The following is a 25,534-nucleotide window of genomic DNA, read 5'->3' as shown; positions in this document are numbered from 1 at the left end:
ATATATATACTGCAGTCTCGAGGGGATGAAAAGGGATGCATTCTTTAACAAATGCCCCTGTAAACATGGCGGAATAATGAAGGTGGAAAGATGGTTAAATTGCAGGAATCGGAAACGCAGGAGCCGCAATGACATCGTTGCGTCACCTCTTCAAATGGTAGGGGGGACTTGCAACATCCAAGGATGGTTTCAAATTACAAGTAACACTTTGGAAAACATTTTGAAAATGGCGTATTTGCATCTTTTATTTTTTTCTATTTTATTGTTTTCATTTTTTTACCATATCTAAATCTTTCTCTCTCTCTCTCTCTTTTCTTTTTAACCATCAGCTGTGGCTGTAGACTCTCGTGGGCAAGTGCAGTTCCAAGGACAAATAATAATAATAATAATAATAATTAAAAATTAAAACACATAAATTTCAGGAGGAACAAATAAATTATGTACAATGTTTTTTTTTTTATAAAGGCATCCAGTTAACTCGTAGTGTAACAAAGTTTTTGTTTTCGTTTTGTTTTGTATTTCCCCCCTCTGGGCTTAACTTTCTTCTTATTTGTGTGGAAGTGATTTTATTTTTTTATTTTTTTATGGTTTTATTTTTTTTTTTAAGCAAAAGTCCTGGGATTAAAGTATCACTCCTCAAGGAAAGGGGTGGGTGGGAGGGAAACAAGAGAGATGATGTTTGTCATTTCAACAGGACCAGAATAGACTCCACACCAACAGAGAGATCGATAAGCTCGGGATTAGCCGTGAGGTGGTACTCTGCGTGGGCTGAGCCATGCGACACTGTGACCTGCTTTTGTTCTTTTTCGAACACCCCTGCCTCTTTTTGGTTGGGACTGTCGAAGGTTCGATGGGGCCTAGGAACTCAGGTTTCAAATTGGTCAATGGAGGGTCCACTGCACTGGGGAAGGTCCCAAATGGGGAGTCGTTGATCTGTTTGTTGCTGCTGTTTTTGGAGGGGTCCGTCTCCACCTGGGGCTTAGTTTTGGCGATGTTTTCCTTATCCTTGAGGGGATTGTTGGAGGAGGCCCGGCTGCTGTGGGAAGACGGGCCTGCCTTGGCTTTGGCTTCATAAATAAAAGACTTATCCATCTCCGGCTGGCAGCATTTCCGCCCGCCATCGTGGGGGCTTAGAGGAGGGTCGGCGGTTGGCAATTTGCCAGTCCTGGTCTTAGTGCTAAAGACGCTCGTTCTGATCTGGTTGAAAGAGTCGATGCATCCCTCCAGGTCGGCGCTCTGCAGCCGTTTGAGGTCCCTCCCTGCCAGGTGAGCGGGCAGGTGGCACTCGAGTTCCGAGGAAGAGCCTTTGAACTGCTTGAACCAATCCCAGAGCGACCGGGCTTGGCAGTCGCAAACCCATTGGTTGCCATTCAAGCGGAGATACTGGAGGGAGACCAAGGGAGCCATCGTCTCTCCCGTGAGCACCGTCAGGTTGTTATTAAAAAGGTACAAGGTCATCACTTTGCCCAGGTCGTGGAAAGCCCTGCGGTGGATCACACTGACCCGGTTCTGATGCAAGAGGAGCCGATCCAGGTTGATCAACCCCCGGAACACGTTTTCCGACAAACTCTTTATTCTGTTCCCGTGCAAAAACAGATAGGTGAGGTTAGCAAGATCCAGAAAGGTGTCATCCAGGAGGTTCTGCAGGCTGTTGTCCTGCAGGTAGAGATACTGCAGAGAGAATAGCCCCCGGAAGAGCCCCGTGGAGAGCTCCAGGAGGCCACAACGGTCGAGGTGCAAGGTATGGAGGTGGACAAGGCCTTGGAAGGTGGAAGGGCTGATGGACCTCAGGTTTGTGTTGTCGCTGAGGTCCAGCTCCTCCAACTTGTCGAGCCCGTAGAAAGCCCCGGGTTCGATCAGGCTGATGTTGTTGGAATGGATCCAGAGGATGGACATGTTTCGGCAGGAGGTGAAGCTGGTGGAACGGATCACGGTGATCTTGTTGCTGTGGAGGAAGATGCGCTGGGTCTGGATGGGGATCTCGGTGGGGATGGCTCCAAGTCCTTGCTGTTGGCAGCTGATGGTGATCTTGGGTTCGCTGTAGCATACGCAAGCCCCTGGGCAGGATTCCACTTCCGACGGGAAGTTCAAGCACAGCACCAAAATTAGCAGTTTGCTTCCTGGAGGAACAGCCAAAGGGGGGGGGGGGAGAAGAGAGAATGATATGCAAATTAGATCATTAGCACCTTCTTTTCCAGCATCCCCTACATTAGCTCAAAATGCACCTTTGGAAAATTCATTAACTGCACAACCTTGGCGAACATGCAAGACCTTGATGAAAATACAGGCATTTCTTTTGTTCCACCAGCCTGAGAATCAGCTCAAGGAATGGAAGGAATAAAGCTTAGCAGAGGAGCTCATTGTACCCTTTCGCTTGCCCCCAGTCGTAGCCTGATTTGGGTCGAAAGTATATGTGGGGTGGGGGGAGAGAGAACGATGAGAAAGAAAAGCAGTTCAGGTAGGCCTCATTCACACCATAGCAGTATCATACCACTTTAAACAGTCATGGCTTCCAACAAGGAATCTTGGAAGCTGTAGTTTGTTATGGGCGCTGTCATTAGGAGCCCTCCATTCCCCCCCACCAAGAACTACAATTCTCAGAGCTGTTTAACCATCAATCTTTCTTCCCAGGGAACTCTGGAAACCGTAGTTTGGTAAGGCGAGATGTAAGGTAACCAAAAGCAGCTAAAAGCACAAAGACAGCCAACACATTTAAAAATAGATTATAACCCTAAGGAGTGGACACTCATGGGAAACATCCCATGACACAACAAAAAGGTCTTCAATTGTTCCCGGAAAGTGCAGATTAGTGGCCACCTGTTGTAGCTCGACACCAATGTTATTCTACGGAATAGGGGCAGTCACACTGAAGGCCCTGCTCCTCTGAGTTATTGCAGAGGGGACTTCTGAGATCTTTGGAACTGACAGGAGAAACTCTCCCACAAATAAGCAGTGATCTACTGGGTGCATAAGAGATAAGGTGGCATCTCAACATTAGATTTACCTGCGAGGTCACCTTACCTCTCACATGCCCACTCAGCCACTTCACTCTGTGGGACTGGCACCAATACAGGATCCACATGGAAGAACTTGGTCTTTTAGTGTGGCAGTGTCCACACTCTGGAACTCCCTGCCTATTGATATCAGACAGTCACCTTCTTTGTATTCTTTTCAGCACCTGCTAAAACTATTTTTGTTTAGACCAGCCTACCCAGATGACTGAATTATGGTGCTGGAGGAGACTCTTGAGAGTCCCATGGACTGCAAAAAGATCAAACTTATCCATCCTTAAAGAAATCAGCCCTGAGTGCTCACTGGAAGGGCAGATCCTGAAGTTGAGGCTCCAGTACTTTGGCCACCTCATGAGAAGAGAAGACTCCCTGGAAAAGACCCTGATGTTGGGAAAGATGGAGGGCACAAGGAGAAGGGGACGACAGAGGATGAGATGGTTGGACAGTGTTCTCGAAGCGACTAGCCTGAGTTTGGCCAAACTGTGGGAGGCAGTGGAGGATAGGGGTGCCTGGCGTGCTCTGGTCCATGGGGTCACGAAGAGTCGGACACGACTGAACGACTGAACAACAAACCCAGATAACTAGAATATCCTGAATGCTGATGTGTGTTTTAATCTTTTCTTTTTGTTTATAGGGTTTTTAATAATAATAATAATAATAATAATAATAATAATAATAATAATAATGTTTCAAATTAACTGTTTTATTGTTTTATTCTATTCACTTTGAGGTTTGTTTGTTTGTTTGTTTGTTTACAATCAAGCAGGGCATAAAATTTATGAAATAGATAGATTCCATTACATGTATTTTACTGGTGACTGCATTGAAAAGTGCAGGTTTAGGTATAATTATTTTTAAGTGCATATTTTATTTTATGCAGAACTGGCACTGTTGCAGGTGCCATGCTGTATCCATTCTGAATCTATAAGACATTTTAGTGTGGCGTCACCTGCACTTTGAAACGCCCTGAGCCTTCGCTGTACTCTTTTCAGCCCATGTTAAAACCATTTTTATTCAAACAAGCCTACTCAGATTCTAGAACACTGGAGTGTTTTTAGTTTATTGCTACTTTTATTTTATTTTAATTTTTTTTAAAAAAAAAATGCCTCAATTGTTTTTACTAATAATTTCATTGCTTCATTCTTTTTGTAAACTGCTTCGGTAAACTGCGGCAATCAGGTGCTATATGAATACTGCAAAACAAACAGGACACATAAAATGCAAAAAGTGCTTACAAAATGTGTACCAAAAGCCTATGACAGGACGTAATGCAGCAGGGCAGGGTGCAACAAACTACTGACTGCCAGTGAAATTGTAGGTGGGGCAAGGGCACAGCTCCACTCGTGCCCTCCTTTTTGGCAGGCAGCTCTGCAGCAGGTGTGACTTTCACCTTGGCTTGGTGTGACCCAAATCTCCAGATGCCTGTCCAATTTGTCCAGCGCGCTCTCTCTCTCCCTCCCTCCCTCCCTCTCTCTCTCTCCCCTCCCTCTCTCTCTCTCTCTCTCTCTCCCTCCCTCTCTCTCTCTCTCTCTCTCCCTCCCTCTCTCTCTCTCTCTCCCTCCCTCTCATTGCCTCAGCCGACCCTGCTCTCTCACCTCAGTGACTGAGCTGTGACTTTGCATTAAAGCATAATGAGGCATCAGAATGCATAAGCATCCTTCACAAAGGAGGACGACTCTTTTCCTGCAGACGCACAAGCCGAGAAAGGGGTCCTGAGGCTTGGACTTCCCCAGATGATGGGATGAGTTGCTGGACAGTTCCCCCAAATCTGACAGGGATTCCCGGTGCCTCTTCAAAATGTGGATGGACCAGATTGGCAGAGATAATTCATAACGAGGTTTTTTTTTCTTTAAAATATTTCTTTTATTAAAGATTTCTTGGTTTACAATAGTATGTGCAATGTCTCTTTTTTCGAGTTATGTTTTCTACAGATCAGTTTCATTTGCTGTGAGACATTTGGAAGAAAAGGGGGGAAGAGGTGGAGGGGGGAATGGTGAGCGGGGTCAGGGGTGTAGCAACGGGGGAGCGGTGGGGGTGGTTTGCTCCCGGTGCCACGTCTCCGGGGGTGACAAGGCATGCAGTTTGCCAGCGGTGCCACTCCAGTGCCATACAGACAGTGCCGGGATCCTCTGCTCGCGGCTGCAGCTGCATATAGAGGATCTTTCGTTCGTGGCTGCAGCCACGAGCAGAGAATCCTGGCACCATCAGTATGGCGCTGGAGCAGTGCTGCCGGCAACCCGCTATGTAGCGTGCATGCACAGCATCACTACTTACGGCGCATACGTCGTATGTAGCGTTGCTGTGCATGCACGCTATGTAGCAACACCCCGCCCCCAGGTGCGGTGCCCAAGCGGCTTCCTACACCTTTGAGTGGGGTGGGGTGGGGTGGGAATGCTTCTATTCTACTTAGTGTATGTGTGGCGTTTTGTGTCAGCATCACTTGTGTGGGTTCTCTTTACCATTCGCTTGTATTCCTTTAGTGGTGAGAGAGGTTGGGGTTGGTCTAGGGTGTGGTTGTTTGTTTGTGATTGGCTGTGGTGAACTTTGTTTTCGTGTGTGAGTGGGGTGTGTGTGTGTGTTTGGATCAGGTTAGCCAGATTGATTCGAATGCTGTTCGCGGGTTCTTGTTGTTGTCTTGTTGGGCTGTGTATGTGATAAAGGGGAACCAAACCGGGGTGAAGGCGTCTTCTTCTATTTGTCCCCTTGTAAGTTTCAGTTATGAGAAGAGAAGACTCCCTGGAAAAGACCCTGATGTTGGGAAAGATGGAGGGCACAAGGAGAAGGGGATGACAGAGGATGAGATGGTTGGACAGTGTTCTCGAAGCGACTGGCATGAGTTTGGCCAAACTGCAGGAGGCAGTGGAGGATAGGGGTGCCTGGCGTGTTCTGGTCTATGGGGTCACGAAGAGTCGGACACGACTGAACGACTGAACAACAAGAAATTTCAGTTTGTTGGTTAGTTTTTCTAATAAGGCTGCTTCCCATACTATTTGATACCATTGGTCCATGCTTACTCCTGACAGGTCTCTCCAGTGTCTGGCTATGATGCTTCTGGCTGCTGAGAGTAGGTGGGCTATGAGATATTTGTCTTGTGAGTGGGCATTATTGTCTTGGAAGATGTTTAGTAGGGCCAGTTCTGGGGTGACTTCTAAAACTTGCTTAGTTATTTTGCATATTTCTTGTATGACTGATGTCCAGAAGAGTTGGGTTTTGGGACATTCCCACCACATGTGGAGGTATGTGCCTGTGGAGGTGCATCCTCTCCAGCATTTTGGTGAGGATCCTGGGCATATTAGCGTTAGTTTCCGTGGTGTTAGGTTGAGGGTGAATCTTTGTCTAAAATGGTTTGTTTTAATTATCCATTAGGTACTGTGTACTACTGTTTAGGGGAAGAGTTGAAGATTAGGAGAAGAACCATAGTTCAGGGATGGAGTGTCTACTTTGTCCCAGGTTCAATCCCCAGTAGCATGACCAGGTAGGGCTGGGAGTGTCCCTGGCCTGAAACGTTGGAGAGCTGCTGCCCACCAGTGTAGACCAAGGGTGCTGCTTGCCTCCGGCTCCCGCCATCCCCAGCCAACAAGAGCAATTGCTATAGAAGATGGGAGCTGAGATCCAAGAACATCTGGAGGGCTACGGATTCCCCACCCCTGGTGACGGCAATGCTGAGCTGGATCAACTCATTTTCCCCAGCACTACCTGTCAATTCCCCTGAGATGTCCCTTTGCAGAGTAGGACAGACATCATTATCACCACCATCGTTATGGACTTCTTGCATGAAAGAGAAAATGAACTTGTAATAGCTGGATTTGAAGATTGTAAATAAATAAATAAATAAATAAATAAATAAATAAATAAATAAATACTGGTTTATAGAAGATAGAATGGCAGGATCTCTGCAGGACAGAGAGCCAGAAGTCATTTTATTCTTCTTTATCTTCCTCTAATCTCCGTTCCCCCCCCAATCTCCGTCCCCCCTCTTTCTCCTCTTTCTTTTCTTTCTCCTCTCTCCTCTCCTTTTGCTTTCTTTATCTTTTCCTTTTTCTTGTCTTTTCTCCTTCCTGCCTTTCTTCTAGACTAAGCAGCTGATAGTATATTGTAAAAAGACACTTTGCAATGGGCATGCATTTTTGTATATCTCTGAATAAAGATCAATATATAAATTTACAAAACAAAAAGAGACGTCGCCAGTCATAATGATTATTGGCATTCTCATCATCTCCCTCTGCTGCTTTGGTTCCTAGGTGATGATTTCCCTCCTTGGTCCATCCTCAGGGATGGTTACCAGTAAGTGGGTGCCAAGGCAAGCAGGCAGCAGACCCTGTAGCTTAAATAGCCCCACAAACCCCATCCACGGGCCAGCTGGCCTGCAAGCATATTGTCTACCCATATATAGCAGGGCTGGGGAACAATTCTTAGCCTCAGGCCCACATCCTCTCCTGGCCCACCTTCCAAGGGCAAGAAGCCATACCCTCCAACATTCCTCTGATGAAAATTGGGACAGTGCAGCACCAAAAGACACAATACAGTATTATCAATAATAATTTATTACTTATACCCCACCCATCTGGCTGGGGCTCCCCAGCCACTCTGGGCGGCTCCCAACAGAATATTAAAAACACGATAAAACATCAAACATTAAAAACTTCCCTAAACAGGGCTGCCTCAGATGTCTTCTAAAAGTCAGATAGTTCTTTATTTCCTTGGCATCTGAGGGGAGGGCGTTCCACAGGGCAGGCGCCACTACTGAGAAGGGCATCTGCCTGGTTCCCTGTAACATCACTTCTCGCAGGGAGGGAACTGCCAGAAGGCCATCGGAGTTGGACCTCAGTGTCTGGGCTGAATGATGGGGGTGGAGATGCTCCTTCAGGTATACTGGGCTGAGGCTGTTTAGGGCTTTAAAGATCAGTGCCAACACTTTGAATTGTGCTTGGAAATGTACTGGGAGCCAATGAGAGTGCAGTACCACCAGAAGCACCAGTGATGCCTGCAAGCACCAACTCATCTTCCTGTCGCATACCAACGCCTGTGCACCCTGCATCAGAAGGAAGGAAGGAAACATTAATGGCTTCATCCTTTGTTACCCATGTATCATCCCTGAGCAGGAGAGAAGGTGACTGGCCCAAAGTCACCAGAGTCCACTTCAAGGCTCAACAAGGACTTCAACCTGTGCTTTCCTAATCTCTTCCTGACCCACCAGTCCCATTCCGCCATGCTAGATCTCAAACCCCATGCACGCCAACTGTTGCGAGATGGAGTGTGCCAGAGAAATATTCTTGCATGCAATGGAGAGCAGGGCAGAAACCGGGCTATAAATCTCAATCAATAACTTATTATTGCTTGCTAGCTCGATACTATAGATATGGCTTGAATGTTTTATTGGGGGAATGAGAATGGTGCCAGGGGGGTGATAACCATGAAAAAGGGAGATTCTCTCTTTGGGGTAATCAAAAGCTGGAAACCTAAACCGGAACTGCAATCTTGTCATCATAACTCACTCAGCGCACTTAATAAAACTGCCAGAATCCGAAGCATCTATGTGCTTCCATACACTTCCATATCAGATATCAGGGGAGAGCTGGCACCTGCCTGGAACGCATGCCTAATCTGTCCCAGATATTATTAGCTTCTGCACAGCCCCCATGAGGCTCTGGGTTAGGGATTTGCCTGGTGACATCTGCTGGCTGGCTCACCATCTTTTTTTGACACATCACCGCCCATCGAATGGGATAAAATAACACAAGGCACATCAAGTCCCTGCTGGGAGTGTATCACACTGGGAGGCGTCCCTGGGGAAATTAAAGCATATATATATATATATATGGTGCAAAGGGGGGAACATTCTGGAGCTAGATGGCTGCTGATCATGTATCAAGTGAGTGAGGTGCAGAAGGGATTGGGAGGTGTTCCACACTTCCTCATACTTCTGGGTTGTGAGGGCAGCAAGTCAGGGGCACAGCATGGTGAGGGCCATAGCCCCGGGCACCTGTCAGGGGCTGGACTGAGGAGGAAGGGTGGGGACTGCCCCTACCTTCTCCTGAACCTTCCCGAGGACAGTATTGATTTAGAACAGTGGTTTGCAGAAGGTCACAGTTCAGAGGCTGCAGAGGGTAGAAGCTGGGAAATATTGGAAGAGGAATAGCAGGAAGAAGAAGCACCAGGGGAGAGACAGCTGCAGTGACGAAGCTGCATGCTCTGGCACCGGGGGCAGAGAGCAGGCAGGGGCGTGGCTGGTATGCATCCTGGTGGTGTGGTGTGCATCCTGGGGGCGTAGCGAGCCACCCGAGGGGGCATGGCAGGCCACCCAAGGGGGCGTGGCGCCAGCGCAGTGGGGGTGGCCACAATGGTACCTCCCTCCCCGATGGTGCCAGGCCAGTGGGCAGCTGACAGACTCAGTTTCTTTGAAAAGCATTCCTGACCGGCATGCATTGAGGGTAGTAGAACAGAAAGCTCAGAGGCAGAAAGCACAGATCAGCCGACGCAGGGGTGATGTAGAATAGGAGAGGCGTAGGGGGTGGAACTTTACTCAGAGCAATGGCATTATCCTAGGTCAGTGGTGGCGAACCTATGGCACGCGTGCCAGATCTGGCACGCAGAGCCCAAACTGCTGGCACGCGCACCATCGGCCCATCCGTGCTGTTGTTGTTTTTTCCCCCAGGCTTGCGGCCACCCTGTTTGAGCAGCGCTAGGCTGCGCACGCTTTATAGCCGAGCGGCAGGAAAAAACCTTGTGGCGCCGGAAGGTCCTTCGCCCGGCAGGTGCCTCGCCTTCTTCAGCGCAGCTCCTTTTCTCCCAGGATAATGCCAGCTTAGGAAGGAGCGCGGAACCGGCCGCTGTTGCTCTAGAGAACTTAGGCCGGGAGCTGCGCCCTCCCGCCTGCCCGCCCTCCTGAGTACACGGCCCCCTCGCCCGAGCCTTCCACGCTCTCCCGCTCCGGTACCTGGTTCCTACTGAGGCAGAGCCCCGGGTAGGGTGCTGAGGCAACCGGACGGCGCCTCCGCCATCCCACTCCGACCGGCACAGCAGCGGTGCAACTTCAAACGGGGCTCCTTCGGAAACGGAGGCGCGCATTTAAAAGCTCTAAGAACGACGGGCGGGGCGGGCAGCGAGGTTTCTTTGAGTTAGCAGAATACCCCGGGGCAAAAAAAATCACCACAGAATTGTTCAACATAAGGAGGTGGGGGGGGGAGTTGCTGGGTTGTTGTTTTTCATTTTGATTTATATACTTAGCGGTTTTATATTTTGATTTTGTTCTGTGAACCGCCCTGAGAGCTTCGGGAATAGGGCGGTATATATGTGCTGTGTGTGTGGTTTTTTGGCGCTTTGGCAGGCGATGATGTCGGCGCTGCATGTTAGTTCCAGCAAAGCAACTTTTGTGTGCCCCCCCCAAAAGCTCCAAAACTTTGGTCGGCAGCTCCCCAAAAAAGGCTCAACAAGTTTGGGCACTTTGTGATAAATAAGTGGGTTTTGGTTTACAGTTTGGGCACTCGGTCTCTAAAAGGTTCGCCACCACTGTCCTAGGTAGACTGCATTCCTTTGTCTCTCTCTGTGCACAGTGAACAAATTCCATGGTAAGAACTGTTTCTTGGTTTGTCTGCTTCTTGGCTGCCACCATGGGAGGGATCAGATTCCCTGAAGCCTGAAAGCACCTGGCCTTGTCATCATGGCCCCAGCCCCCTCATTGATCAGTGCTGGAGGGATGCACCCGCCTAGGGCCACGTCGACCGGCTGGGCTTCCCCCTGCATGGGTGGGTGGGTGGGCAGGCAGGCAGTGCAGCAGGACCCTGAGAACATTCCATGCCCCACACCCACTCAGGAGCGGGGGTTGGGCGAGCGTGGCAGGTTTTGTTTACCCTGCACACCCCAGCCCCTGGTCCTGCCTGGTGTTTGTGCACGTACCCCCGAGCAAAGGACGCAACGCTGCTGCACCAAGCTCCACCTGATGCTGCTCATCTGTGGGGCTTCAGCTTGGCCAATTCTATCCATTCTATCCCAAACATGAAAATAAGATGGTCAAGGAAATGGAGAAACTCCCTTATGGAGGTTGCAGCGTTCGCCCCTACGGAGGTTGCAGCATTTGGGACTTTAGAGAAAAGGCGGGCGAGAGGTGGCGTGGTTGAAGTTTATGCAATTACGCATAGCATGGAGAAAGCTGAAATAGAGAAATTTTCCTCCTTCTTTCATGACACTAGGGGCATCCAATGAAGATTGACATTTGAAAATTCAGGCCAGAAAGTGCTTCTACATGCAGTGCAGAGTTAAACTGTGGAACTCTCTCCCACAGGGTGCGAGGATGGCCACAAACTCAGATGGTTTTAAAAGAGGGTTTGACAAATTATTGAGGCTATTAATGACCACAATGATTACACTCTGCCTCCATGGTTGGAGGCAGCCGTGCTGCTGAATACCAGTTGCTGGAAACCCTGGGAATGGTGTGTGTGTGTGTGTGTGTGTGTGTGTGTGTGTGTGTGTTCTTGTGCTCAGGTTCTGTCTGTGGGCTTCCCATTTCATAAAACCATAGAATAGTAGAGTTGGAAGGGACTCCGAGTGTCATCTACTCCAAAGCCCTGCAATGCAGGAATCTTTTGTCCAACCCACGACCCTGAGATTAAGAGTCTCATGCTCTACCGAGTAAGCTATCCCTAAGGGACAAAACACTATGCTGACAAAGCTGGGATATATGTGCTTGGGTCCTGCTTGCTGGCTTCCTTTTGGAGCTTCTGCTTGGCCACTCTGAGAACAGGATGCTGGACTAGATGGGCCTGAACCAGCAGACTCTTCTTACATTAGTTTGTTTTCACCAACTTTGCCCACGCACAACTCCGGGGAAGGGGGGGGAATGTTTGCAGCGCCCTGCCCACTCCACCTCCTCCAAAAAGGCTCATGAAATTGGCAAAAGGACTCAGCCCTGGGTACACAGACACGAATCCTAAAGAACCCAATCGCGAGCCCTTTCAACATCTAACACACACCACGCTGTTGAAACTCAACATTCATATTCCCCATGGCCTCCGAGGCAAAGTGGAGAGCAGCGGGCCGCAAGTGTTTCAAAGCAAACCGGATCGCCTTTTATCCGTCCCCGCAGAGACAAAGGCAAGAGAAGGCTGTTTGACTCAGCAAAAGTCTTTGAGCTGCCTATGAGCCCCTTTACGTCCGAGGCAGGAGAGAATTCTAATGATTATTGATCTGGCTGCATTATCATATCCCCGAATCAATAGATTCAAGAGGCGAGCAGTTGTTGTTGGGCGGGGGGAGCGAGGAGAAGGCCAGGCCTTGGCAAGCGGAAGAAAATTGCATTTTGCTTGGGCCTCTGAAAAGAAAAGACGAAGAGAAGAAAAAAAACCCAGAGCATCTATTAGTGGTCTCCAGAGTCTTTTCCTTCTAATTGCCGTGTCTGACAATGTGATCGCGCTGGGACCAGCGGAAAGGCAGATAATGGACCCGTTCTAATTGCTTCCCTGTTCTCTGAGTCATCCAACACTTTGGAGATGGCAAAAGGGTCGTGCGGATGTTTTTGACTGGAGGAGGAAACTAGCTTTTAAGAAGGCCAAGGGAGAGGCAAACACCCGATTCAAAGCCCATCTCAGCAAGAGAACGGATGTTATCAGGATGGTCAAGTGCTTGTTTTTATAGAGAGGTCCTTTTGACCTGAGAGACACCCTGAACGTTTTGATCATGGTTCTGATGAGAGATGGCCCTTGTGTGAGGGGGCGGGGAGGGCTTTTATGGAAAAGGAGGAATGAGGAAGAGGACAAAGGGGAGCCTGGCTACTCAATAGGAATGGAGAGGGGCGTCTGGCAGAGAATGCGGGTGGTGCTGTGGGTTAAACCACAGAGCCTAGGGCTTGCTGATCAGAAGGTTGGCAGTTTGAATCCCTGAGACGGGGTGAGCTCCCGTTGCTCGGTCCCAGCTCCTGCCAACCTAGCAGTTCGAAAGCACGTCAAAGTGCAAGTAGATAAATAGGTACCGCTCCGGCGGGAAGGTGAACGCCGTTTCCGTGCGCTGCTCTGGTTCGCCAGAAGTGGCTTAGTCATGCTGGCCACATGACCCGGAAGCTGTACGCCGGCTCCCTCGACCAGTAACGCAAGATGAGCGCCGCAACCCCAGAGTCAGACACGACTGGACCTAATGGTCAGGGGTCCCTTTACCTTTACCAGTAAGGCAGTGTCAAGTCAAAGGTAATAGGGCTTTTTTTTCAGCCGGAACACACCATGTGAACTTCAACTGGCTGAAGCAGTTGGCAAGGCTACCATGGAATGATGCAGGAGGGAAGGCAAACTCAACCAAACTTATTGGACTAACAAGGAGGGGGGAGGGGAAAATTGAGATTAATTACACCTTTTACATATGGATGTTGGAGAAACTGCCAAAATCTTGTCATGCCTGAAGCATATAATCAAACTGGGGAAAAGGAGACATCAAAAGATAACACACTGACTGCCAAATTCATGGGGAAATGGCCACAGCTCAGTGACAGAACATCTGCTTTGCATGCAGAAGGTCTCAGGTCCAATCTCCAGATAGGGCAGAGAATGGTAGTGAATGAATAAACGAACAAAGAAACAAATGAGCAGGGCTATGAGGATTGACTATGGCACCTTAAAGACTTCAATTTTTGTGGAAAAATAAGCTTTAGTGAACTACAATCCATCAGATGCACAAATCATCGTCATCCTGAGCCACGCATGTAGCAAAATGGGAAGATGCCTTTTACTGAGTCAAACCCATGGTCCATCCAGCTGACTGGCAGCAGCTCTTCAAGGTTTCAGGTGTGGAGTCTCTCCCAGCCCTGCCTGGAGATGCCATTTTGGGACCTTCTGTATGCAAGACAGATGCTCTACTACCAGCTATGGTTCTTCACCATTGGTCCACCTAGCTCAATATTGTTTGCACTGACTGTCAGTCATTCTCCAAGGTTTCAGGCAGGGATCATAGCTGGAGGTGCTGTGAATTGAACCGAGGACCCTCTGTACACAAAGCTCTAATCATTGCACTGTGGCCTCCTTCCCCTAAAAACAATGTAAGGTTCTAGTCTTCATTGTTCTGAATCCTGTGAAATGTGGGATGTAAAACACAGGAACAGTCAAACACAACATTGCTAGAGTGGACATAGAAGGGGAACTCTAGGCCAGCCAGTCAGAACTTGCTGTTTCTCCTGGGCTGGGATGGACTTCCTCTGTGTAACTGGAGGTGGGTGTGGTCTCACCTGGGCAGGTTAACACAAAACCACAGGGGCCAGACTCCATCTTCCTCTTTTGGATCGGCTGTTCAACAGAACAACATCTAGTTAGGGAGAAGATGCTCTCTTGGCTTCCAGCCAAGAGAGAACAAAGGGGCTTTCTCCCATATGGAGATAGTCTCCACATGTATACTATTTTCTAAGCTAAAAGTCTGCCTTCTGGGATCCTTTTGTGAACAGATGTGTAAGTAAACTCTTTTTATGCTTTTATAGAAGACTGTGTAGTGTCTTATTTTGAGAGGGATTAAAAGGGGAAAATACCAAGACAATTAAAGAGACTCTAGCGAGTCTGAGCAAGCTATCCGCTGTGTGTGTTTAAAAGGGGAATGTTAACTCTGCTGATATTGTTGAACTTGTAAAACACAAGTTGGAATAGGATATCTTAAACAATATATCCTCTCCTGCATTCCTAAACATTCCTACATGAACTGCCCTGAGACTTACAGGTATACGGAGGTTAATAATAATAATAATAATAATAATAATAATAATAATAGACTAAAAAAAATAAGAATAGGGGAATCTGCTCTGTGTTGAGTCAGCCCATCAGCCCAACTGCACTGACCGGCAGCAGCTCTCCAGGGGTTTGGGCGGAAATACTTTCCAAGCAGATACCCAGGGCTGGATTTTGGTTTGACGAGGCCCTAAGCTACTGAAGGTAATGGGGCCTTTTATATGTCCAGCTGCCCTTTCTCAACAACAAATTGTCACTGTTTTTTGTGTTGAATATATGCTATATGGTAATTTATGGACCTAATAGGTATCTAAAGCCATTTGCACATAACAAAATATGTATTTTATCAAAGTAATTGTTGAACTGAAATACATTCCATGCAGAATGTAGGCACCCTATATAAAGAAATGAGCAAACCAGTGATATATTATGGAGCTGGCTAGCAGGCGGGGCCCATTACTTACATCATAGGAGCCTACACAACACAAAACACTCTTGCTGTATGTAGGTTTTATTTTATTTTATTTTTTATCTTATATTTTGGAAATGTACATCCAGTTCTTTTTTCCTTTAATTTTTTTTTGGGGGGTGCCCAAGAGAGTGGGGCCCCAAGCTATAGCTTGTTTAGCTTATACATAAATCTAGCACTGCAGATGCCAGAGATTGAACCCAAAGCCTTGTTCATGCAGGACAGATGCTCTGTCACTGAGCTGTGTCCCTGCTTTGGGAAAATATGAACTGTGATATCAGAAAGAAAAGGAATAAACTGTGATAAAAGAAAGAAACTGTGAGATCAGAAAGAAAAGAAAGGTATACAAACAACACACACATGTTCTGCACGAGAAACCAAGGTTTGGCAGTCTGACTATATGACTACTAGTTATAATTCATTTGCTTTACTTGTGCTGTATAATGGTACTGTATAAACAATCCCTACCGGTAAGCATCTCCTTTAACCCTTTGTCTTGCTAAGCGGGCACGGGACATACACACACCACAAGTTTGATCCGGGTTGCTGTTGCAGCACACAGGAAAGTTATTTGACTGGATCATTGCCTTAATGAGGATGAAGCAAGAGTTTGCTTAGCCTGATTGTTTAAATCTTTAACAAACCACCCAAATAGGATTATGGGCTTTGTTAATAACCCAGATCCATCATCCTCAAACATTCTGTTAGCAAAACAATAGAAACCAATGGAATGGATCTAGGATGAAGTTTGAGCAAATATTTCTCCAAGTTGTTAAAGTGAAATGGGGGTGGGAAAAGGAACAGGAAAAACATAATTTTATAGGTGCAGCAGAACCTGGTTGGAAGAAGAAGAAGAAGAAGAAGAAGAAGAAGAAGAAGAAGAGGAGGAGGAGGAGGAGGAGTTTGGATTTGATATCCCGCTTTTCACTACCCGAAGGAGTCTCAAAGCGGCTAACAACAAACACTCTGTGAGGTGAGTGGGGCTGAGAGACTTCAGAGAAGTGTGACTAGCCCAAGGTCACCCAGCAGCTGCATGTGGAGGAGTGGAGATATGAACCCGGTTCCCCAGATTACGAGTCTACCGCTGTTAACCACTACACCACACTGAATGGACGTCATGTGGTTCTGGGCAACTGGAGATTTAATCAAGGATTTGGCAACAGTTCTATTATCAATTTATTGCTTTTGGATCCCACTTTTGTCTCCAGGGTGGCATGCGTGCTCCTCACCCTCTCCCAATTTAATTCCCACAACAACCCTGTGAGGTAGGTTGGGCTGAGAGGCAGTAACTGGCTCCAAAATTCACCCCGAGAGCTTCATGACCACATGAGGAATAGAACCTTGGTCTGCCAGGTCCTAGTCTGAGCAACTAACCACAACATCACACTATCTCTAAGGATCCTATGTAAGAAAGTGTGATGTAGCGGTAAGAGTTCTGGACTAGGACCTGGGAGGCACCAAGGTTCAAATCTTCATGTGGTTGTGAAGTTCTCTGGGTAACCTTGGGTTAGTCACACCCAGCCCAACCTGCCTCACAGGGTTGTTGTGAGGACAAAAAGGGGAGGAGGAGGACAATGCATGTCCCCTTGAGCTCCTTGGAAAAGGTGTGATAGAGATTTTAAAAAGGCAATACATAAATAACAAAACTAACCACTACTCAGAGCAAATGCACTGGAATTAATGGACCTAACTGCATCCATTTCATTCTTTTCAATGGGTGTACTCTACCAACGTTGGCTACAGCACTACAGGACATGGATGGCACTGTGGTCTAAACCACCAAGCCTCTTGGGCTTGCCAATCGGAAGGTCACGGTTCGAATCCACGCTACAGGGTGAGCTCCCGTTGCTCTGTCCCACTCCTAGCTCCTGCCAACCTAGCAGTTCAAAAGCATGCCGGTGCAAGTAGATAAATGGATACCGCTGTGGCAGGAAAGTAAACAGCATTTCCATACGCTCTGGTTTCTGTCACGGTGCCCTGTTTTGCCAGAAGGGGTTTAGTCATGCTGGCCACATGACCCGGAAAGTTGTCTGTGGACAAACGCCGGCTCCCTCGGCCGGAAAGCGAGATGAGCGCCACAACCCAATAGTCGCCTTTGACTGGACTTCACTGTCCAGGGGTCTTTTACCCTTTGCAGCACTACATCTTCCTTTGAGAGTGCCCAGTGCCTGATTAACTGTGAAATGAACGTGTGGTTGGGTTGGGGGATAAAGGAGACCTAAAGACCCCTTTTCCATTAATAACCCTCTGAGACCGACTTAATCAAATCCGAGTGTTTGCATGGAATCTGATTTCGTTCAATTTGATTTAGATAAATTACACCATTCTCGATTTGAATTCATGAAAGATGGCGAGTTACTGGAGATGGAGGGTTGACGGCGATGAACATGCACCGCAGTGCAAATTTGTATGTGTGTGTAATCAGAGATTAAATTATGCACAACCGCCCCTGCGCTTTAACTCTGCTTGCTAACAGGGACTTCTTTCTGAAGGAAGGAATAATCTGAAGAAATAAAGTCTCTGTCCCAAGACATAGGCAAAGTGCTCCTTTAATTCCTCCTATACCAGTGAAAACAGGCTGACCTTATCAGGCATTTACCCTGATACACAGGAGAAAACACTGACAACTGGGAAACGCTGGCCTGCGAGTGCTCCAGTTAGAGAACAGCCTTTACCAAAGGTGTCATGAGCTTTGAAGACGCTTGAACTCGGGACGAAAAGAGAGATATGTGCTAAGAGGAAGGAATGCTTGGCAAACCCTCACCATGATAAACTCCCGCCGGGAAATCTATGTCCCCACTGTGGAAGGACGTGTGGATCCAGAATTAGCCTCCACAGTCACTTACAGACTCACTGTTTAAACCATTCCAGTAGCACCTTAGAGACCAACTGAGTTTGTTCTTGGTATGAGCTTTCGTGTGCATGCACACGAAAGCTCATACCAAGAACAAACTCAGTTGGTCTCTAAGGTGCTACTGGAAAGAATTTTCTATTTTGTTTCGACTATGGCAGACCAACACGGCTACCCACTGGTAACTGTTAAAACCATGTTTATGTAAGACAATCTTACTCAGCTACAAGTGATCGCTAAAGAAGAAGACACAGGAAGAAGAGGAACTCATGGAGAAGACTATTTATGGCTACTGGCCATGGGCATCATGCTCTGCCTCCGTGTTCAGAGGCAGCAATGCTTCTGAACACCAGCTGCTAGAAGCCACAGGACGTCCTGCTTGAGCGCTTCCCCAAAGAGGCATCTGATTGGCTCCTCTGAGGATGCTCATCCAGCAAGGCTCTTTCTATGCTCAATGTGCTTAGAAATACGATGCCTTCCTGAAGCATTTCACTGGATGTGGTGCCGTGGTTGACACTGCTAGTTTTGCCCATTAAACTCAGCGCCTCTTTGGAGAGCTGAATTTGTATGCCTAGCTGACAGCTCTGCTTTACGTGGGTCTATGCAGACTATTAATAAGTGACAGCCCACTGTGTAATTCCTTATCGATTAAACCCCACATCAGATCTGACTCTTTCCTCCCCCCCCCCCGGAGGGTCAATGGAAGCCTAAGCAGATAGTCCCGTCTCATCTAGACTTCTCAGAGCACTTGAACATAATGAAAGGGACCTGTGTACATTTTCAAAAGTGGCGTTTGTAGAGGTATGAATCTCTTCTCTTTCTCTCTTTGTGCTTTCTGTGCATCTTGGTTTCTGAAGTTCAGTTCACCACATTCTGCGCAATCCTTAGTCCTTGATCTTTGACTGACTGGGTAAGAAGGAGAGCAGAAGGCTGGAAGGCAATCCCTGCTGGGCAATAAAGATGGCTTGGCTGCTAGTCTTTTTAAATACTCAGATACAAGAGCGATGCAAAAACAAACTGTATAAATTTACCAGTAGCTACTGGAAGGAATTTTTTTTTTTTTTTTAGTTTAGGGAAGTTTTTTATCTGTGATATTTTAACGTATTTTAATATTTGTTAGATGCCGCCCAAATTGGCTGGGGGGACCAGGCCAGATGGGAGGGTTACAAATGTTGTTGTTGTTGTTGTTGTTTTGACTATGGCAGACCAACACGGCTACCTACCTGTAACTAGAAATTTACCAACGTTCAATAAACTGCATGGCGCAATCTAAGCAACTGAATGAGAAAAACCCTTGCCCCATTTTTCTGCACACCCTATGCTCTGACTCTGAAAGAGTCTTCTCTGAAGGAGCATCTCCACCCCCCATCGTTCAGCCTTGACACTGAGGTCCTGCTCTGAGGGCTTCTGGTGGTTCCCTCAAAGCAAGAAGTGAAGCTACAGGGAACCAAGGGAACCAGTGGTGCCCTCCCGGTGAAACGCCCTCCCAGCAGATGTCAAACACATAACAATTACAGTGGTACCTCAGTTTTCAAACGTAATCTGTCCCAGAAGACCGTTCGAGTTCTGAAACTGTAAGGTTCTCAGGCGTTGCTCATGAGTAACCAGCCAAAGTCTGTAGCTCTTTGCTATAAAGCATTTATTGTGCAGATATATACAGTGCTGAGCATCAAAGATCATGTCTGACTCATCCTAGTTCAGAGTCCGGGAATGAGTCCTTCCAGTTTTTGGACCAACATAAAAGCCGCGGGAAACGGAATCCCCTCCTATCTCCCCTGCGCTGAACCCCTCTGCGCAGTTGGGGCGCCGGAAGAGGTGTCCCTTCCCTCGATCCTGCTTGGCACGAGGGCTCTGCTACCCTGCTAAAGCCCCGACACTCCCTGCCTCCCCGCAGTCCCTCTTCCCCACTAGAGGGATTGCTGCTGGCCCCACTGGACAACGAGGAATTGCCCAGGATGTCTGGACAGGGGTTTCCTATACTCAGAACGTACTGACTCCACACTGCTCTGCGATGAGGGCGGTTCCCTGACAGAAACGTTTGAAAACCAAAAACTCAATAGCTGACTGCTAAGCCTCTGTGGAAGCCACATGGCCTGTTTGACTTCTGAGACATGTTCGAAAACCGAAGCATTTACTTCCAGATTTACAACATTTGAAAACCGAAATGTTCATCAACGGAGACGTTTGAAAACCGAAGTACTACTGCATTTGACTTTTGGGAGACATCTAAAGGCAGCCCTGTTCAGGGAAGTTTTAAATAGTTGGTGCTTTATTTTGTTTTCAATATTTTGTTGCAAGCTGCCCTGAGTGGCTGGGTCAACCCAGTCAGATGGGCATTACTACTACTACTACTACAATGAAAGCTCAATTTTTGAGTATCTCATAAGCTGAACGCCGAAAACCCGGAAGTAATCGCTTCTGTTTTCGACCATGCCTCAGAAGTTGAATGGCTTCTGCTGCCTGTTTTTTCTTTTTTATATAAAAATATATATTAATTTATTATTTGTACCCCGCCCATCTGGCTGAGCTTCCCCAGCCACTCTGGGCAGCTCCCAAACGAATGTTAAAACAATACAGCATTAGATATTTAAAAACGTCCCTAAACAGGGCTGCCTTCAGATGTCTCTTAAAAATAGGATAGCTGCTTATTTCCTTGACATCTGATGGAAGGGTGTTCCACAGGGTGGGCGCCACTACCGAAAAGGCCCTCTGTCTGAGACCCTTTGTCTCTTTCTCAATGGATTTTGCTGACCACCCATTGCTCCTCGGTTTTCGAACATTTTGGAAGTCGAACGGTCTTCTGGAATGGATTTCGTTTGAAAACCGAGGTTTCACTGTATTATTATTATTATTATTATTATTATTATTATTATTATTATTATTATACCTTCTTGAACTTCTTGAAGAGAAAAGGTGGAATATATAATAAAATAATAATGAACGCCCACTGTAACATTGAAAGCTGTCCCTTTCCACTTTCCTCTCTTTTCATGGTGGGTGGGGTGGTGGCTTTTGTTGGGTTAGAAAGCAATCTATTTTCTCATGACTCCTGCCTGCCAGGTTAACATTACTGCCTAAGTGCAAAGAGAACTTTGCATCGGAAATGCTTTTAAACTCTCCCAACTTGGGACCAAGGAGTTCAAAGCAACATCCACCCTTCCCTTGATGGTCCTGCAGAGCCTCCCAGAAGCCAGATGATGGGACAGCCATGAACTGTCTGCCATCCCTTGGCAACAACACAAACCCTCAAATTAGCACATCCATTTAGTGATGGACGGATGGCTTGAATTAACTCTGCATTTAGGACGTTCTGATGTTTTCTCCCTCAAAGTTCACAGGAAGTGATGAGAATATTTGGAGGGCTATACCCCCCCCCCGCCCCACTCTGCTCTTGAAATGTTAGATCATGAATTATGTGGGTCTTCGCTGTATCCCAAACATCTCATCTTAGCGTTTATTAGAGAGTTATGTAATGGTGTCCTGGTTTCGGTATCCTTTGTGATTTTCTGCGTCGCACCTAGGGACAAATGAATCAGCCTATTTCCATTCTCTGTCAGTTTTTGCATGCAGTCCATCATAAGTCTGTTCTTCCCTGGGTTTTGTGAATTCATTAAAAGAAATACATGGGGGGGGGGGGTGGAATGTACATTTAAACTGTTTTCATTTTCTACACATTTTGGGTGCATTCATCCCCTGAAATGTGCATTTTAATATGCTTCACAGTTACATTATTAGATGTAGTACTAGCAGCAGCAGCAACAACATTTCAATTTATTTATATACCATTCTTCAGCCCAATGACCCCCCTCCAAAGTGGTGAAAAGCATATCAAAGGAATGAAGTATATAACGGAGTACAATAAAATGCCCTAAATCAATTTGCAAGCAAAAGTGTGTAAGAGAATAAATTGGCACACATAGGAAAGCCAAAGAAAAGCTTCGCAAGCTAGAGGGGTGCTTTCACCAAATCTATATCCCGCATGCTTAGGGACTAGAAACCTGAACAATGATAAATGTTAAAAACAAAAATGCAAGCCTGTCCCAGTTAGAAGAATGAAGGGTACCCTCACCAGCTGCATTCTAATGATCCAATGCACAATGCATTTTAACATCACGCACGCACACAATTTTGGGACTCTGAATTGCAAAATTCAGAGGAGTGTGAATCTGGCTGCATTCTGATCCCACTCCACAGGAATTTGGAGCAGGGTCTTCAGAGTGGGTGTCCCTGCCCACAGAATAGCATTCCTGCCAAGACACAGCAAGCACCCACTGTCTGCACTTTCTGTGAATACAATTTTTTTTTTTTAATTGCATGGACTTTCCCAGCTGGATAAATGGGTATTCTTTTTAAAAATTATCTGTTTTTATTCTCTGTGTTGTTTTTGAATGTTTCCACTGAATTTTGTACAAGCTGGTGCCAAACGAATTGTTCTGCTTTCCTTTGGACCACATCAGCAAGGCTGGTGGGGGAGGGTGTCTTGTCATCTGGGCAGCCCAGGACCATCATACACACCACCCAGGCTTGTGTGCCAGGGAGGTCGCTTTGGTGCTGCTAACCCAGCGGTTTGACTTCACCCCTGGAGGCACACTGCATTGTCTCTCGAAACAGACGGGTGTCAACAACTACCTTGAGCCATGTGTGTGGAAGGCAATTAATAAATAACAAGAATAATGTAAGTCATAATTATATAAGAAGAGTCTGTCTGGGTCAGGCCAATGGCCCATCTAGTCCAGTAGCCCATTCTCACAGTGGCCAATGAGATGCCCCAATGGGAAACTCTAAACAGGACTGGTGCATGAAAGCACTCTCCTCTCCTGTGGTTTCCAGCAACTGGTATTCAGAAACATTACTGCCTCTGATTCTCTCATCGGTCAGTCAATTGCCGAACGACTTTCTCTTCTATCCCAAGCTGCAGCTCTTATGTAACGATGCTAAGTGTCGAAGACGCCTGATGCGTCATCCAGCAACATTATTTTTGGCACTTGTTTGTTTTCATGTGCTGTCCTACCGATGGCACTGGATCACCAAGCCATCTTCCTTATGCAAGTCATGGCTGATGCGACTGGAGAATCCCACCGAGGAACTAATTATCCAACTTGCCATTCCAGGCACGGACAGAATGGGGGGGGGGAGAGCTAGGATGGATGTCTTCCCCACGTTCTCCCAGAAGTCTGTTCTCCTGCTGCCATGCAGGGGGATCTGTTTTTAATGAGAGCTAATCAAGAGGCTTCTCCTCACAGAGCCCATCAAAAGCAAACCTGCTTCGCTGGCTGCTGATAAAATCATTAATGTCTTGGCATCATCAAAAGGATGGAGTCAGACTCTCTCTCTCTCTCTCTCTCTCTCTCTCTCTCTCTCTCTCGTATGTGTGTGTGTGTGTGTGTGCCATCAGCTCTCCTTCTTTAAGAAGTTGGCTGACAAATACCTGCAGATATTTTGAGGATCCAGCAGTTCTCACCTCCCAAGAGATCTGAATTGTTCTCCATCTCCACAGCTGTGAGAAGCTGGAGGGAGCTCAAAATCTGAAAGGAGGAATTTTGATTGATTGGTTGGTTGGTTGGTTGGTTGATTGATTGATTGATTGATCGATAGATTGATTGATTGCATTTATAGGCCACGCTTTTCTCCAAGAAACTCAAGGCAGTGTACATAGTTGGATGTCCTATGGTTCTGGGCAACTGAAGGATTTCATCAATAATTTGTCAAAGGTTCTGATTATTATTTACTAATTGCATTGAAACCCCACCTTTTCTCCAAGGAGCTCAAGGTGGTGTACACATGGTTCCCCCCCTCCTCACTTAATCCCCACAAGAACCCTGTGGGGTAGGTTAGGCTGAGAAACATTGACTTGCCCCAAGGTCACACCCAGGGAGCTTCATGGCCGAGTGGGAATTTAAACCCTGGTCTCCCAGCTCTTACTGAAATGCTCCATCCAGTGTGCTATGGTCATTAAATAAAAGAGAATAAGAATGTAAGAATCTGGCCACATCAGGCCAGTAGCCTAGCATCCCAACCAGGTGTTTTTATGAGAAGCCAGCAAGCAGAAACCTTTCAATATGAATCAGAGGTTAGGCCTCAATGTTTGGGAATTTTTATCCTAGCCCTCTCCCTTCTTTTTGTCAGGCATCAAATATGAAACCTCGTCAGCTGCCAAGGACTAAATGCCTTTGCGTAACCGGCTCTCAAAGACTGTCAAATATTAAAACATCATTAGATGTCAAACATAAAACACTGTCAAACATTAAAATCAAATATCAGAATGCTGGGTGGATATTTGCCGCCGCTCCAGGCATTCACAAATGACACGGGCAACATCTGAAATCAACATTCCTGGAGGGGGATCTCTAAGGGCATGGGTGGTTCATCTCTGCCATTTCCCAGTGAAATTGAATGCCACCCAAAATGCTCGGAACTGGCCCTCGGCACAGGGCTGGATGTGTTTGTCATAAGAACATGTAAAAACACAGGAAAAGTCCAGCTGGATCAGGCCAAAGGCTCAGCTGGTTCGGTAAAAGTAAAGGACCCCTGGACAGTTAAGTCCAGTCAAAGGTGACTATGGGGTTGCGTTGCTCATCTCACTTTCAGGCCGAGGGAGCGGGTGTTTGTCCACAGACAGCTTTCCGGGTCATGTGGCCAGCAGGACTAAACTGCTTCTGATGCAACAGAACACCGTGACGGAAGCCAGAGCGCACAAAAATGCCATTTACCTTCCCGCCACAGTGGTACCTATTTATCTACTTGCACTGGCATGCTTTCGAACTGCTAGGTTAGCAGGAGCTGGGACAGAGCAACTGGCGCTAACCCCGTCACAGGGATTTGAACCGCCAACCTTGCAATCAGCAAGCCCAAGAGGCTCAGTGGTTTAGACCACAGCACCACCCGCATCCCACTGGTTCAGTATCCTGGTCTCACAGCGGCTAAGAAGATGCCCCCAAGGGAAGCCTACAAGCAGATAGAGAGTGGCAGAGAAACTCTCCCATACACTCCAACACATAGGAGCCAACTCCTAGGGGCTGTGGGGCACTCGCCCCCCACAATAAAATATTTGAGGTGGCTGCCCCCCTTCCAGTGGATGGGCATGGCCATTCAAATGTTATGCACACACCGCATCGTGTGATCAATTGTGTACGGCAGGGCTTACCTACCCTCACAATATTTTATGCAAGTTGGCACCCCTGCCCCAACATTTCTACAATGAAAATCGGGACAGTCCATTCCACATCAGGAAGCTCCTCCCGGGTTTGATCTCCCACACCACTTTGACGTCATATGCGCATCTACATCAGTCACCTTGAGCCATTTACAACATCTCTGCCTAACCTGCCACACAGGATTGTTGTAAAGAAAAAAAATGTGTGAGGAAAGGGATCACATACAACACTTTCAACAGATACATGGATTGAAATAAAATTTTAGCTGCATTGAGTCGGGGGGCAGGCAACGATCATAATCATAATTGTAATGGAAACTGAGAGAATGATTGGAAACATACCATAGAGTAAATCCTATT

At 47.0% G+C, this 25,534-nt stretch overlaps 1 protein-coding gene across 1 annotated transcript in view; it reads right to left on the bottom strand.

Annotated features, from left to right (window-relative positions):
* Window positions 1-663: 663 nt before the first annotated feature.
* RTN4R (reticulon 4 receptor) overlaps window positions 664-25,534 on the bottom strand; it is a 111,664-nt gene continuing 86,793 nt past the window's right edge. The window contains exon 2 of the mRNA XM_033136024.1: window positions 664-2,120. Coding sequence (XP_032991915.1) covers window positions 688-2,120 — 1,433 coding nt within the window. The 3' untranslated portion in view covers window positions 664-687. The remainder of the gene's footprint in view (window positions 2,121-25,534) is intronic.

Source organism: Lacerta agilis, chromosome 17, assembly GCF_009819535.1.
Source record: "Lacerta agilis isolate rLacAgi1 chromosome 17, rLacAgi1.pri, whole genome shotgun sequence".
Lineage (NCBI taxonomy): Eukaryota > Metazoa > Chordata > Lepidosauria > Squamata > Lacertidae > Lacerta > Lacerta agilis.
The sequence above is the reverse complement of the archived record's forward strand: the minus strand, read 5'-3'. Positions and strand labels throughout refer to the sequence as shown.